The sequence below is a fragment of the Gymnodraco acuticeps genome, unplaced genomic scaffold (assembly GCF_902827175.1).
Source record: "Gymnodraco acuticeps unplaced genomic scaffold, fGymAcu1.1, whole genome shotgun sequence".
NCBI classification, from domain to species: domain Eukaryota; kingdom Metazoa; phylum Chordata; class Actinopteri; order Perciformes; family Bathydraconidae; genus Gymnodraco; species Gymnodraco acuticeps.
The window spans coordinates 1,872,914-1,883,711 of record NW_022990274.1 but is presented as its reverse complement, the minus strand read 5'-3'; the positions used below and the strand labels follow the sequence as shown (position 1 = coordinate 1,883,711).

General features: G+C 42.6%; 1 protein-coding gene across 2 annotated transcripts; it reads left to right on the top strand.

Moving 5' to 3' along the window:
* Window positions 1-1,168: 1,168 nt before the first annotated feature.
* Window positions 1,169-8,554, top strand: LOC117549504 (arginine and glutamate-rich protein 1). 2 transcript variants are annotated; one of them, XM_034221492.1, is made up of 4 exons: window positions 1,169-1,728; window positions 3,430-3,655; window positions 6,446-6,529; window positions 7,137-8,554. In XM_034221492.1, the coding sequence occupies exons 1-4, from the start codon at window positions 1,409-1,411 to the stop codon at window positions 7,299-7,301; spliced, it is 795 nt and encodes a 264-aa protein (XP_034077383.1). In that variant the 5' UTR covers window positions 1,169-1,408; the 3' UTR covers window positions 7,302-8,554. The 2 variants fall into 2 exon arrangements, with proteins under 2 accessions (XP_034077383.1, XP_034077382.1); XM_034221491.1 differs by having other exon boundaries at window positions 3,397-3,655.
* Window positions 8,555-10,798: the final 2,244 nt, after the last annotated feature.

Here is a 10,798-nt window from a genome sequence, read left to right as displayed (position 1 = left end):
TGGAGTCAAAATAATTCATACAACACTGATGCAGTAGAGCTGGAAGAATTAGTGGAATGTAGTGAAGTACATTTACTCAAGTATGTTTTAAAGTACAATATTGAGGTACTTTCCTTGAGTATTTTGAATTTATGCTACTTTGACTACTTTTAAGAAGCCAATATTGTACGTTTACTCTTTACGTTTCACTATTTATTTGACAGCTTTAGTTACTAGTAACTTTAAAAATGCAGATTTCTAGCTTAAACAATTAAGTGGTTAATAAACATTGTCAAATAATGATTGGTTAAAATATCCAACAGCAGTATATAAAGTAATTAAATGAGCTCCACCTTTACAAACTGTGATGAACACATTAATGCATCAATCATCCTAATCCACTAGGCCTTATATGACGGGCCATTTTGCATTAAAAGTACTTTTACTTATATTGTGGTGCAAATGCTTTTGTGCTTTAACTTAAGTAAGATTTTGTATGCCAGACTTTTACTTATAACAGAGTAATTTAAAATGTGGTTATGGCTGGATGCAGGTTATACCATTTTCTAATCAAAGTGACTAATTTACTTAATTTTATTTAATTTAAAGACTTGATTTGAATAGTATCTGAGTATCTCTGTCAGAAATCATGAATAAACTGCATGAACTGTAAGCAGCCCATTAAGATGACATGTTACTGTACATGGTCGATCCTGTCTACAATGGTGTGTTCCTTTGACATGACTTCAACATCTGATAAAAGATACATTACATGCTTCTATTTGTGCAACCACTTTGATAACTTGAGAGCACACAATAAGTAGCCTACTTCAAGACCACACATTTAGTAATTATTTTGAGGGTAAACACTTTTTAATTATGTACAATATCATTGACAGTTCAAATAAAGTGTAACTTTGACTTTGCAGTACAAACAACCCAAAACTGCACTATGTGAGAAAATGAAAACAAACTGGCTTTCGGTTATTCATGTATAGAAAGTAATTATTACTGTTGAACACAAAGGCTTTATAGACGCCAATTGTTCAATAATTTATAAACGTAACATTTTCTAAATATCTTTATATTGACAAAGTTAAGGCAACTCAGGGCTCTGTACATTGATTTAGGATTTCACCTGACTGGGTTCTCCCGAAACCCACCGGAAAATACCGAAAGCCGCGGTGCCTGCTGGGAAACGCAATAGTCGACAATCCGCCATCTTTCTTTACAGAGAGTTAGTAGGGCAAATAACAACCCGTTTAAATGATTATTTCTCCAGAATTTAATCATTGAAGCAATTTTACTTGGTACCTCGCTGTAAGCAATACGTTTGAAAAGGAGCTCGTGCAACAGGATTCGCAGTATTGCCTACATATCAGACACAAGGCACCGTAGTTTGGTGTAACGCTAAGCGGAGCTGGTCAAGATGGGCCGATCTCGGAGCCGCAGCTCGTCCCGCTCCAAACACTCCAAAAGCAGCAAGCACAGCAAGAAACGGAGCCGGTCCAAAGACAGGGAGAGGTCCAAGAAGCGGTCCAAGTCCCGGGAAGCGAAAAGGAACCGTCGCAGAGAATCTCGTTCTCGTTCCCGGTCCACCACAGCCCCAGCCCGCAGAGAAAGACCAGCCACGCCGCCGGAGCGCATCGATATCTTCGGTAGGACGCTGAGCAAGAGAAACGCTCTGGACGAGAAGCAGAGGAAAGAGGAGGAGGAGAGAAGGGCAGAAATGGAGAGGCAGAGGAAGATGTAAGTATATTTTAATGAAAGACTCTGTAAATCTAACGTAAAATGAACTGCAATATGTGCTAAGCTAAATGCTAGGCTAGCTCCATTCAGTTGTATGGATAGCGTCAGCTCCTTGCACTAGCATGCTAGCAGCCAAAGCATGCTAACGTCAGCTAGGCTCCACAGGCCCTGAGCACACACACACGCACACACACATTATTATCCCTGTCAGGGAAGAAAGCAACGCAGGGGCCAGCTCACCTTTTCAGCCTGGCTGCACTTGAAGATAAGTTTAAGTTTTAGATAATTCCCATTTTATAATAGCAGCCATGTTGTTGCACTATGCTTATCATTATTACACTCTTCATAGTGTCAATGAGGAGATTTCAACTTTGTTGTAAGTATTACTGTCAGTACAACAGGTCACTGGTCCTTAATCTAATGCATGATGCTAGGTAGTGCTGTGCAGTTTGTCAACCAACAGTTTTGAAATGTGGTAGTTGTCTTACTCATTAATGAGCAGCTATATGAATCTTGTCTTAGTGTAACTTGTGCTTTACATTAACCTCTGAATGTGTTATGGATCATTATCTGACACAAGTGATTTTTCGTACCTTTTTTACCTTAACCTCCCCTATGGTACTCATTGGTTATTGAGAATTACATCAATGTACACATTAACATGGACATACTAGTTTGCTGCAGTCTAACATGGAGTTGCACAAAGGAAAACAATTGACTTGGCTGTCAATACATGTACTAATAAACCCCTTGACCCTTCACATAGACTGCCGCTTCTCTGTTAAAACACTGGAGCGGTTGCCACACATAATGACCATAGCTAGTTTTCTTGTCTGCTGGCAGGTTCTGTCTGTCTGACAGGAAAGCTGCTGTTGTGAATGTGTGTGGTAGCCAGAGGCGCACAGACACCTGAGACACCAGCCTCTGCCCAACACCTGGCCTCCTGAGTGGCTCTTCCATTAACCCCTGGTCACAAGGCCACTTTTCCTGGTATACACATGTAAATATCCTGACACCGAGACTTGGGAGATAAGGAAGGACTTGGGCCTGGAACGGTCTCTGGTTTCCCAGTGGTTGACAAAATGAAATAAGATCCAGGCAGGGTGGGCTGTGTGTTTACAGTGGGGCCAGGAGCGATGTGACAACACACATCCACTCTTAATAGCTTCCTGTTAATTGGAGAATGAAAGAACAATTTTAAAGCATTTTAAATAGGTTAACAGGATGATACTCCATCTGCATCAACCCACTGTAGCCATTTTAGTGGGAAAACAACACTAGAGTAAGCATTATAAAGTAATATATATCTATATCCTGAGCTCTGTGCCTTCACTACTTCACACCATTCTTCCGTTACATTTCCCATATTCATCTTTTATGACAATGAGCAGTATTTTAGTACTTTTTCATCACTACACTGTAGCTACTTCCTTATGACAATAAATCCTTCAAAATGTGAAGATATATTGCATTGATACAACTTCACACTGCTGCAGATAACATTTTCTAAATCATTTTTAAAAAGCCAAGATACTTGTTTAAATGTGTGTTGGTAACTCACTCCCTTGTTTTGTTCTCAGTGTAGTAGAATGTGTTTCTTTGGCAGGACAGCACATGAGCCCTATGATAAATCCCTGCATCCTTCCCTCTGTGATCCCGCTCTCATAGCTCCTCTCATCTGTTTCCCTCTCCGTCCTCCAGCCGGCAGCAGGAGATCGAGGAGAAGCTGATCGAGGAGGAGACGGCGCGGCGGGTGGAGGAGCTGGTAGCCAAGAGGGTGGAGGAGGAGCTGGAGAAGCGAAAGGACGAGATTGAGCGGGAGGTGCTGCGGCGCGTGGAGGAGGCAAAGCGCATCATGGAGCGTCAGCTGCTGGAGGAGCTGGAGAGACAGCGGCAGGCAGAGCTCACGGCCCAGAAGGCCAGAGAGGTAACGCTCGGTCGTTTGGAACGCAGCCCCTCCATTCCCTACATACCTTCCCCAGTCAGCTGGTCTCACTGTTGCCTTTCTCCAGGACATGCGTGATCTAGCCATGGTACAAGTTTCACTGCAGGGAGGGTGTATGCACAGCCTGCAGGGACATCATGTAGCAAAAGCATTACTAATAAATCTAATTCATTGTCAATTTAACTTGTCAAAATTGTTATTTCTTACAAATTTAAATATGTCGGATGTGCATGAACTTACGTGCACAAGGCTTACAATTATTTAAAGTAATACAACTACAACATGTACACACATTCACATGTTAAAAGTGATCCTTTTTCTTGCAGTCACTAGGAGTATGGGACATGTGGTTCTCACAGCCAGAGTTATGCTAGAAATAGGCAATTTAGACTTAAAGTATAATTGCCTGTTTTATACACATGGGGCAATGTGAATGGCGTCTCAAGAGGGTCTCCTTAACTTGCCAGTGAGAGTTTTGCCATGGCGCGGTTACAAAAATGAACTGATTTCTTTATTTCATTCCCCCCCCCCCCCCCGGTTCTGTTTTTTGAGCTCTCTATTTTAAGACCACCGACTCTGAACATTTTTCGCCATTTAAAACTTCCCAAATACCTACAAGTTTTGAGAAACTCTATTAATTATTTTTAGGCTTCAGTTTGATTTAGTTTTCCTAATGTCCTGTAACAGTTTTTATGATGAACCCTTTTCGGGCTCTTTCAAGTTAGTACAGCCCCCCTGCTTCTTCCTTTCGTTTAGAGAGTGAAGCTGTCTGACAGAGCCTGTCCACTGCCTCCCCAGGCTTCATTAAAAAAGGGGGTTTGTTTATACTACAGTAATAATGTATTGTGTTTGAGAAGGGTGGCTAAAGCCTAGTGACCCTGACTCTCACAGGGAGCAGCCAGTGGCTCGGGAATAATCGGGTGAGAAATGTAGTCCTAGCAAGCCTCCTTCACCTACAGGACTTATTGGGTCAGCCCTGTGCCCCCTTACGCAGCGTCCACACGGCGCCGTGCGTTGAAGCTAGCCCAACAACCAATCACATGAATCTCCCGCCCCGGACACACAAGCACGCGATTTGATTGGCTCGAGCTTGTACTGGCATATGATTCGATTGGCTGACGCTTCCGTCAAAGCTTCAACAGTTGAACATTGCTCAACTTTTGAAGCGAGCAAAGTGAAGCGAGACTCCCACAATGCAGTTCGGCAAAGTGTGACGTCACCCCATTCAAAGTGAATGGGCAGAAGCGTTGAAGCTTCAACGCACGCCGCCGTGTGGACGGGCCGTTACAGTTTGTCTGTATGCCTCTTTCTGAATGTCCCACTCTCAACCCGACACCGTGTAACTCACAGGACCGGTAGAAAGGCCCTTTTTATAACCAACGTGTAGAGTATTCAGCTGAAGACTCCTACAATAACTCCTGAGTTTTAAAAACACAAGTGGAGATTTCCTATCTGCTACGCTGACATTTCAAACCCAATTTGATGTGTAGAAATGTTAATCCCATTTGTTCATTCAGACAGTTTGTCCTGTGCAGGTGTTATGCTTACCCCCCCCCCCTACCTTCTCTTTAACAATCCTTCTCTTGGGATTCTTCTGTTAGACGCCACCTGCTCTTGGATACATAATGACGGACATTTCCTGTTTTGACAAGGTTAACTATCTGTGGTCTAACCTTTTTTTAATCTGTTAATATATATATATTTTTCTAATAATTTTAATTTGAAGAGATTTTTCTCTCTAGCAAAGCAAATGTACTGTGTTTTGTACTCATGACTTCTCCTATAGGGTTTGCTGCTACATTTTGAGACTGTTATTTAAATACATTTGTGTTGTTTTTATTTTGGAAACACAACAACTCAGCGTCTTCCTAACTAGCACTTGACCCCCGAGCTGGCCTGCAGCCTTCAGCTCACCGTGACTCGTGTCCTGTACTGTAAGTGTACCGTGGACCCCCACTTTGTACTGTCCTCTCCTGTGGGGCCGCCGTACAGAACGGATAAACCCTTAAACAGAATGAGCTGTGGCTGCAGGCAAAGGCTAAGCAGTACAGAGATCAGTTATAAAGAGGAATGCCGCCGGCGCGGTATGGCAGAGTCCCCCCCCATACCTACCTACCTACCCACCCACCCACCCCAGGAGCGCTTCTCTGTCTCTGCAGGGGCCACACAGTCCGGACGAGACAGTAAATATTCAACCGTTTAATGCTGAATGCTTTCACCAGTTGTGTAGGTACACAGGCAAGGAAAATGCGTAGGTATACGTGCATTGGTGAGCCAAAACTATTCCCTCCTTTATTTGTATCCTTTTTTCTCATGCTTATAATGATGTTAAAAATCTATTTTCCTCTAGATTGTCTGTCATTTATATGTTTATTTTTACGAGTGTGATGAGTGGGACCCCCCCCCCCCCCCCCCCTTCTATATATATTTTTTTTATTCTCGTGTAAATTTTACGATAGTTCAGCGAATGAGCTTTAATTATTCCTTAAAGGGTAGGGGAGGGAAAAGTAGTTGCCGGTGAATTCCCCCCCCCCTCAGTTTCTATATGCGTTTTGACCCCTCTTTGTATTTTTTAAGAATTCGGGCTGACTGCAAAGAATGCCACAGTGTGGTCATGTGCGAGAGGCTAAACAAACTTCTCTGTGGTGCAATGACTTTATGTGTGTGTGCTGGTATGTGTGACAATTAGAGGGTGAGCGTGTGTGTGTGCATAAAGTGCTCTGTGGCTGTAGCCTGTTCGTGCGCTAACATGGCACCGTGTCACCCGTCTAGGAGGAAGAAAAATCTAAGCGGGAGGAGCTGGAAAAAATCCTGGAGGAGAATAACCGCAAGATCGCCGACGCTCAGGCCAAACTGGTACGCCCTGCTACTTCCTGTCTTGTTTTCATACATTTATTCCATTTGACTAAAATTCATAACCCTCAATTGAGTTGTTTTGCATGCCGCCTTCCTCACATACGGAAACATTCTAATCGCATCCTCTTTAAACCTGGAAACCATGTTTGTATATTTAAAAGAAAAAAACAGGGATTTTCTTAATAACATTTTTGGAGTATATTGATACCCACAAATGTTACCGTCCTGATCACAGCCAATGATAAGTGTGCCTTCTTACGTGCAGAAAGAAAAACCAGCTCTGAAGTGGCAAAAAATGTACTGACTCATTGATTTCATTATTTTTCATATTTCCTAACGTCTTAGTTAATATGTTATAAAGAGCTCTCCTTTTTTAAGACTCTGAATTTTTTTTGGCAATTCAAAACTGTTCCCAATCTTATGTAAACCCTATATCTTATTTAGGCTTTAGTTTGAGTTCAATTAGTAAACCCGCTCCTGTAACACTCTTTACTATCAACCCTTCTTTTATATTATTACCATGGTTGAAACCCCAATGCCAGCATTGTCTCGTTCTGACCTTGTCTGACCCCTATTGTCTGCTCCGTGTGTTCCTCTCCGTCCCCAGGCTGAGGAGCAGTTGCGTATTGTAGAGGAGCAGAGAAAGATTCACGAGGAGCGCATGAAGCTGGAGCAGGACCGTCAAAAGCAGCAGAAGGAGGAGCAGAAAATCATCCTGGGCAAGGGCAAGTCCAGGCCCAAGCTGTCCTTCTCCCTCAAGGCCACGGAATGAGACTGCTCCCCCCCCCCCCAACCTCCATGAGCCCCATTGTCATCGATCGCCCCCCGCTCCTCCTCCTCCTCCTCTGCGGAACGCTCGCTTCGTTTTGGAAGCGCCGAAAGAAGGAAGGCCGAGGAACGGGCCGCATCCCTGTGCTTGTCGCTGTGAAAGACCCCACTACCTTGAAGAGGAGGCAGCTCTTCATCCAAGAAGGACCCGACTGCTTCCTCCACCCTTCCTCTCCCCCACCGCACAGATGAATCCTGTTTGTGCTTTTTTTTTTGTACTTTTAGGGACCTTTTGATGTAGAATGCTTTAACATGCCCCCGTTAAGTCTTAACAGCGAGCACCTGTGCGCTCCTCTTTACATGTGTTCACAGCCAGCAACCTACTATAGAACTCCAGTCCCCGGTATAGAAGAGTATGTGTGACTTTGTGTACTTCAGTCTACTGTAAACAGCTCGTGTGCAGCTTGGGAGTTGGCCTGCTGTTCTCCGTTTCATCTGAAGCAGGCAGTGGTAACCGATCACAGTGAACTTCCCGTCCAGCTGACAGCGGTGTGTCTTCCACGTTCCTTCCTTCACCATAAACCTCTTTTCTTTCTGCTCCAGCTCTGTCTGCCATGTATATCATTTTTTTTTCTAAAATGACAGCAGCATGTCGACCTGAGATGAAATGTGTTAGGTTTGAAGTCGCTGCAGTGCAGGTTAACGCAGCCCGACTCCCAAGCTGCCCATGACCGATCCTTACAACAGGATGTGTGTGTCGTCCACGATAAAAGGGGGCCTGTGGGTAAAGGCAGGGGAGAGTGCATTTCCTGTATGATGTAACTTTATTAGCCTTGCTGTGATGTGCTGACTCCCACTCCTCCTCCTCCCCCCCCAAATTCAGATTGTGTTAGGAAGTTGATCACAAAAGTCACAGTAATACTTGAGTTTTGCATTTTGAGAACAGCCGAGCATACAGTCCCTTCATTAATGACAGTTTTGTAGATTACATTAAAATTGGCAATGCGCCTCGCTTGGTAAGTCTTGATTCGTTTAGGATGGACAAGTTCAGGTAAGATCAGGTTTAAGGTCAGCAGCAGTGTGAGTGTGACAGCGAATGTGTGTGTGTGTTTGTTTGTTTGTGTGTGTGACTGGCAGGCAGGCTGACCTAAGGTGGGTATATAAAGACTTTTTGTTATTTTGTGGGACTTGGAATTTGTCATGTAATTTCCCCCAAATGTCAAGGGACTGAACAGTTCAATAAATCCATTGAATGCCGCTCATGTGTCTGTGTGATGATGTGAAGAAGTTTAAAGGAAACGCTCCTCAACTTCCATTTTACTTTTTATTGAGTCCTAGCTCACAAATAAGTTAATTAAAAGCACTTTACACTACCGTTTTAAATAAGTAGTATTTCAGACTGGCACATTTTAATGACATTACACCGGCTTTGTCAGCGGTTTGTATCGCACTACGATCCATTTCCACCCTTGAGCCGAGCGATACATCAAGTTAACAAACCCTGTAACAGCAGCTGGATTCAGAAGGGCTGCTGAAGGAGATCATGCTTCTCATATTCAACATGACAAATCACCTCAACAAATACTACTGTGTTTGGTAGCAGTTTGCTTAAAGTCTCAATGAATGTATCCATATATAAATATATATATATATTTTTTCTTTAACTATTTGTTTAAAGTGCCTCTATTTAAGCGAATTAGTTGAAAGGGGGAGACGGAGGGGATTCGAACCCGGGTCCTCCGGCACGGGCCGATCACGAAAAGTGCATGTCAAGCAATGACGGATTGAGAGGTGAGTATTTAAACTCCGGTTACTTTGTTTATTTGAATCAGAGGAGCAAACGAACCTAATATTATTTTAATGTCTTACTAATTGGTGCCGCGGAACACACGGGGCTCACCGCGGCCTCTCGCGGACTGTTTCTGATTGATACAAGTCATTTAATTAATATGCTACATGGTAGCCTACATTTAGTTGGTTTGAAAAAAAAATCTACAGCTGGTTTAGAGACATTTCCCCCACAAACTAAATTAAAAGAGAAACAAATGAGTATAGGCTACTTGGAGATAAAACAATGTTTAAAAAAAGTTTCCAAGCTGAATATAGAAAGTAAACAAAGAAGTGTCAGGTTATGCTATTGATGTCGGGCTATTATACATATTAATTTTTACAATTGTTTTCTTAAGTTGTTTTAAATGTTCTTTTAAAGGCAAGCTGAGACTCCGAAACTTGTTTCGCGTCTGTTTGAAATACCTATCGGCCTGTCTGTCAGCAGGACAATTTCCATTTGATTATCTTTGAACAATGTTGGAACAACAATTAAAGTCCTGTCCAAAGTGCTTTCCTGTTTGCAAGTGTCAACCTCAGAGATTCTGTGTGTGTGTGTGTGTGTGTGTGTGTGTGTGTGTGTGTGTGTGTGTGTGTGTGTGTGTGTGTGTGTGTGTGTGTGTGTGTGTGTGTGTGTGTGTGTGTGTGTGTGTGTGTGTGTGTGTGTGTGTGTGTGTGTGTGTGTGTGTGTGTGTGTGTGTGTGTGTGTGAGAAAGACGTTCCACAGCTCATTGCCCGTCGGGCTGAGGGACTTGTTTTAAAGGCAGGAAGGAAGAGATTTAAAAATAAATAAACTCAAAACTTCCTCTGCGCTGTCATCCACAATTTTTCAAACAACACATTTGATGACAAGCCATAATTTACATGAAATATAAAGTTAAGAATATGTTGAAATTACCTTAAGAGATGCGTTACTTCAGACGACAGAAGAGGCACATATTTACTCAAATTAAATCAATGATTATAGCTTCAAGAACGGGCATATTAGTTATTTTTTTATTCAGCCACTTTTAAACGTTGGTGTGTAGAGAAAACAAAAACACAACTATCAAGCTCTCACAGTTATAAAATACTATCTTTAAAATATGTAGACACATTCTGAAACTCTATAAATTGCATTGTTTTATTTAGGTCAATGAGTAAACATCCTATAGCCTATTTTAGAGAACTGCATGGGCCGGTTCGCAGAGCCGCGTGCCAGTCTTGTTAATCTAATATAGTTGCCTTTGCCTTTCGCATAATTAAATTAATGAGATGTTCACGCTGCTGCAATAAACACAGTCTGCGGTGAATATCAGCCGGACGATCATCAAACAGCCGCAATCCACAGCGGCCGCCTGGAGAAAGCCTGATCGAATTAAGTCGTTAAACAGTGTCAAAACTTCACACGGTGCCTTCAGGGACCTGTAATCTACGACTGCAGAGGTGTGTGAGTGCTCATCAAATTAGAGGCCATTGACTAAAAGTAGAGTGTTTGTAGAAAGTGTCAATGTGTGCCGTCTCAATTATGCTTTGAAAGAACTTTAAAACAACCTTTTAATTGTTCGGAAACCCTGTGCAGGACATCTTATAATGTAGGCTAGGCCTAAATAATGTGGCGGTCAAGGAAAAACTCCTGTAAATACTGCCATACTTTTTAAACTTCTAAAAAGTTTAAATAGCCTAAAGTGGATT

Coding starts and splice junctions, on each gene's coding strand:
- LOC117549504 (XM_034221491.1), top strand. CDS start 1,409: ATGGGCCGATCTCGGAGCCGCAGCTCGTCCCGCTCCAAACACTCCAAA. Junction 3,656..6,445: donor CGGCCCAGAAGGCCAGAGAG/GTAACGCTCGGT, acceptor TCACCCGTCTAG/GAGGAAGAAAAATCTAAGCG. Junction 6,530..7,136: donor CCGACGCTCAGGCCAAACTG/GTACGCCCTGCT, acceptor CTCCGTCCCCAG/GCTGAGGAGCAGTTGCGTAT.